We start from the raw sequence: 5,149 nt of genomic DNA on the forward strand, positions 1-5,149 counted from the left end.
AGAGCGCTGTCCCAGTCCCCGGACCCGGGATGCTGCTGAGCGGTGCCCGGGAGCCGAGGCTCGCTGGGAAAGAGCCGTGCTCCTGCTTTGCTACTGGAAATGCAGCTTTCTCTCCGGCACGCGGGGGGTGGAAGCACCAGGGAGCCCCGCGCCTGGCACGCCGGAGCCCGCTGCAGGAGCCCGAGGCGGCTGGCGGGCTAGGGACCCCGGGAGATGAGGCGGGTGGCCCGGCGTGGGGTGCCGGGGGGTCCCGGGGAAGGCCAGCCCCCCTCTGCATGTACCTGATGTGTATGCAGCACCTCGCCTCATAGCCAGGAGAGAGCTCCAGTGAAGTGGCGCTCTATGTATTTTATAGCGAATATTCTCGAGTAGCTGCACTGCAATGAAGGAGATATCAAGGAGGCCTGTCAGTTCAAAGCTTTTGGGGTTGTTTGAAAATCTTCTTCACGTCAAAGTAAGCAGCCCTAGTATTTGAACAGCTGCTTTGAACAGTGAAAAGGGCTGAGCTGAATCAAAACACTGCAGTGTCTGCCCAAGACACCGCATCACCTTCAACCTGCTTTTATGCGAGCAGAGAAAAGGAAAGAAAGGCTGGTGAGACCTCTAATCCCGCGGGGTCAGCTCCGCCAGAAAGGGGCCGCATGACTGTTTCTTTCACATCCCCAGCGCCCCGGACCCGACCGGCCGCCAGAGCCCGCGGCGGGCATCAGCGGTCGGGCGCTCGCTCCCTGGCTCTCCCCTCCCCGGGGGGAGACGGGCGCGAAGGATGCTTAAGGAGCGGTATTAATGACAGGGCTAACAATGATAGGGAGGACGAGGAGGTGGAGTCTGCGGCGGCTCTGAATGCACCGGCCGCGCTCCTCGCTGCTCCCAGCTGCGACTCCATGGGCGTGCGTTCCGCCGAGGAGGGAGCAGGAGGGATGGCGAGGGGCTTTGCTGCCGGGCTCAGGTTTTGTCCGCCTCCTAATGCCGTGCTGCTACTTCGGTAATTATCTGGTTACCGTTAGCCTCTGAGCTCCGCCGCTGGGCAAAAAGGGGCACGCAGGACGGTGACCGCAGGCATCACCTGCCAGGCGGCCGGCCCCGAAGGAGGGCCGGGGGGGTTGCACGACAGGAGCAGGGCTGGCGGGGGGGGGGGGTGTTCTCCCCAAAAGTAAAGCGATGGCTGGAGCTAGCTGAGCCACGCGTCCCATTTCCTCGCCGGGGAGGGCGGCGCTGCAGGCACCCCTCGGGCACCGGTTCTCCGTGGGGCGCACACATGCCGTGGGGCCAGGGCACAAGGCAGTTTTCTTGGGCAGTCACTGTAGCTGGCGGCCGCAGCCTGGAGGCGCCCTCGTGAAAACCTAGCCCTGGAAATGACCTGTGGCGTGGCCTCTCATGTCTCATCCACGCATGAACTTTTGGAAGCGGCCGTGGAAGCGGGCTGGAGGGAAAGCCGCCCAGGGAGAGCCTCGGCGGCTCCCGGGAGCAGGGCGGGAGGGCTGGCCCTGGAGCAGGGCGGCTCTCCCAAGACGGTCCCCGCGATGCTTTAGCGGAAGCCTGCTGCGGACTTGCGCGGTTGTTTTGTTTCAGCTCACTGGTCTACACCTAATTGGGAGGAAGGAGACGGGAAAATGAGCATCAAATTATAAAATTCCTGGGTGCCCAGTTGTTTCCACACGGGAAACAAAAGACAGAGCTTCACTTCAGAGACACTGACTTCCCTCTTCTCCACACTGGCAGAACAGGCAGTATTGTTCTTCCCTTCGCTTGCACCTCACGAAAGGGGGGGGGGGGAAACCCTTAAGAGGAATCTCCACTCTTTCATGGACAAAGTTTGTGTCAGTATCCCCCCTCCTCCTCCTCTTCTTCCTCCTCCGTCCCCACCCCCCGGCAGAAGGAGCTCTTGATACGTCGCTAAACTAACGAAACGAGGTAACTCCTGCTGCGCCCCTTGTCTCAGGGCACTGGATATCCTGTTTATGCCGCTGCTGCTGTGTATATGTTTATGTGCGGAAGCCCATCCCCCCGCTCCTCCATACCCCCATGCAGAGGAATATTTCCAGGCAAGGAGCCTTTCCAGCGCTCACGCTAAATACGATGATTTATAAACAACTCGCAGAAGAAAGCTGTTTCTTGTTAGCAGTAATAAATTCCGCCCTATTGTATTATCTCGATGAGGATAGCGGGAGCCTGCGGCGCGCACCTACCCCCGTGAGCGGTTTATTTCGAGACAAAGCTATGGCTTCCAGCTCAGAAATGGGCACCCAACTCTTTCCAGGGCGGCCAACCGGGTGCTGCTCACTCCTAGGAAATCCGGATCCAGTTCCAGGGTCTCCTTCCTTCCTGTCCGGGCCGCAACTTCTCTTTTTAATATTTTTTTTTCCCCTATCCCTCTTTTTTCCCTATTTTCTTTTTCTTTCTCTCTCCATTCCCCCCTTTTCTCCTCTCCCACCTCCCTCCCCCAAAATCTTCCATACCGATGCAGATCCGCCTGCCCGGACCCCCGGCAGGCACCCGATACCGCCGGGACGGGACAAGCGGAACAATGCCACTCCGGTGGTGCAGAGGTGCGAAGCCCCGACATCCCGGGCAAAGCGGTACGCTCCGGGGAGCACCGGGCGCCCCGGACCCGGCGGGCAGGGAGGGGGCCTCGCGCTCCTGGCCCCGGGGGCGCGGCGCTCCGCGGCCCCGCCGGCGGTCCTAGCTGCCTGCGCTAGGGAAGAGAAAGTTGGGGGCTGTCGGGCCGAGGTCCGCGCAAGGACCCGCGGCCGGGAGCGCGCAACAGGAGCCAGCGGGCGGACCGGCGACAGCAGCCTCCCGCCAGCGGAGAGCAGAGGCGCTGGGCCGGCGGGGCGGGCCGAGGCGGGGCCGGCGGCGGAGCAGCCCCCCCCCTCCTCCCCAACCCCTTCTGAGATTCCCTCCCGGTACCCGCCCCGCGCCCGGTTCCCCCTCGGAGTTGGGTTCCAGAGGGCGGGCAAGGGGCGGGGCTGTGGGCGGGGCTTCGCGGCCAGTTCTCGCCAATGGCGGCGGGCGGCGGCGGCGGTCGCCAGGAGCCCCCGCGTCCGTCAGGGCGCGCTGAGCCAATGGCGTGCGGCGGCGGGGCGGAGCGGCCGCGCGTGCCTTCGCAGTGGGCCCCGCCGCGCGGGCCGGGGGGGCGCGGGCGCCGCGCGGCGCCCGAGGCGAAAAAGTAGCTGTCAAATGCGCGGCGCCTTTAACCGGCGCGATCAGTGCGGCTCGGCGAGTCATGGCGACCGCAGCCTCCAACCACTACAGCCTGCTCGCCTCCGGCTCCCCAATGGTGCACGCCGAGCCGCCCGGCGGCATGCAGCCCGGCGGCGGCTACCGCGACGCCGGCGCCCTGGTGCAGGCGGACTACGCGCTGCAGAGCAACGGGCACCCGCTGAGCCACGCTCACCAGTGGATCGCGGCGCTGTCCCACGGCGGCCCCGGCGGCGGCGGCGGCGGCGGTGGCGGCGGCGGCGGGGGAGGCGGCGGCGGCGGCGAGGCGCCCTGGTCGGCGGGCGCGCTGGGCCAGCCCGACATCAAGCCGGCGGTGGTGCAGGCGGGCGGGCGCGGCGACGAGCTGCCGCCGCCGCAGCACCCGCCGCCGGGGCGGGCGCCGCACCTGGTGCACCACGGCGGCGGCGGAGGGCACCACGCGGCGGCGGCGGCGGCGGCGTGGCGGGCGGGCGGCGCGGCGCACCTGCCGCCCGGCATGGCCGCGGCCAACGGCGCGCAGGCGGGGCTGCTGTACTCGCAGCCGCCCGGCTTCACCGTGAACGGCATGCTGGGCGCCGCGCAGCCGGCGCTGCACCACCACGGCCTGCGCGATGCCCACGAGGAGCCGCCGCCGGGGCCGCCCGGGCCGCCGCACCACGGCCCCGAGCACCCGCCGCCGCCCCACGGCCCCCACCCCGGGGCTGCCGGCCCCGCGTCCGCCTCCGCCGCCGCCTCCGCCGCGCCGCCCGGGCCGCCGCCGCACCACGACCCGCACTCGGACGAGGACACGCCGACCTCGGACGACCTGGAGCAGTTCGCCAAGCAGTTCAAGCAGCGGCGCATCAAACTGGGATTTACCCAAGCGGACGTGGGGCTGGCGCTGGGCACCCTCTACGGCAACGTCTTCTCGCAGACCACCATCTGCCGCTTCGAGGCCCTGCAGCTCAGCTTCAAGAACATGTGCAAGCTGAAGCCTTTGTTGAACAAGTGGTTGGAGGAGGCGGACTCCTCCTCGGGCAGCCCCACCAGCATAGACAAGATCGCGGCTCAGGGCCGCAAGCGGAAAAAGCGCACCTCCATCGAGGTGAGCGTCAAGGGCGCGCTGGAGAGCCACTTCCTCAAGTGCCCCAAGCCCTCCGCCCAGGAGATCACCTCGCTCGCGGACAGCCTACAGCTGGAGAAGGAGGTGGTGAGAGTGTGGTTTTGTAACAGGAGACAGAAAGAGAAGCGCATGACTCCCCCGGGAGGGACGCTGCCGGGAGCCGAGGACGTGTACGGGGCCAGCAGGGACACGCCGCCGCACCACGGGGTGCAGACCCCCGTGCAGTGAACTCGCGGCGGGGGCGCCCGGCCCCTCCTCCTCCTTCTCCTCCTTTTCCTCCTCCTCCTCTCCTCCTCCTTCCCCCAACTTTTGATTGTCCTCCTTTTTTCTTTTTTGTTTTTCTTTTTTTTTGTTGTTGTTTTAATTTTCTCCTATCTTTGACAAAAAAGACAAAAAACAAACAAAAAAAAAAACAAAACAAAAAAAAAACGAACAAAAACGCGGGAAAAAAGAAAGAAAAAAAAAAGAAAAACAAAACAAAAAGCGAGCGAGAGGGCGAGCGCGAATCACAGCAGACAGACAGACAGACAGACAAAGCACCTGCACCGGACTATCCCTTAGACGGTAGCGGGTGCGATGCTGGATTTTGACCTTTCCAGGCGAGTGCCCGTGCACCGGAGTGGAGTGAGTACCGCGCACAGGCAGGCAGGCAGGTACCGGTAGAGCAGCGGCAGACATCGGCTGGGCACCGGCGGGGCGAAGCTGTTCGCACTAAACTCCTTTGCCCTCTGGAGACAAAATCCGGCGCTGCCCGGCAGGGGAGAGGGCGGGAGGGGAGATGGGAAAGGTTGGAGGGGTGGAGGGGGCAGCAACCTCGGGTCCCCTCCTCAGCCCCCTCCAGCCACA

At 65.2% G+C, this 5,149-nt stretch overlaps 1 protein-coding gene across 1 annotated transcript; it reads left to right on the top strand.

Annotated features, from left to right (window-relative positions):
- The first annotated feature begins 3,102 nt into the window (after nucleotides 1-3,102).
- Nucleotides 3,103-4,713, top strand: POU3F2 (POU class 3 homeobox 2). The gene has a single exon (XM_057410807.1). It carries the CDS (start codon nucleotides 3,227-3,229, stop codon nucleotides 4,529-4,531), a length of 1,305 nt encoding a protein of 434 aa, XP_057266790.1. The 5' UTR covers nucleotides 3,103-3,226; the 3' UTR covers nucleotides 4,532-4,713.
- Nucleotides 4,714-5,149: the final 436 nt, after the last annotated feature.

This window comes from Pezoporus wallicus, unplaced genomic scaffold (assembly GCF_028554395.1).
Source record: "Pezoporus wallicus isolate ANWC-B61680 ecotype Strahan unplaced genomic scaffold, APGP_CSIRO_Pwel_v1 contig_747, whole genome shotgun sequence".
Taxonomy (NCBI): Eukaryota; Metazoa; Chordata; class Aves; order Psittaciformes; family Psittacidae; genus Pezoporus; species Pezoporus wallicus.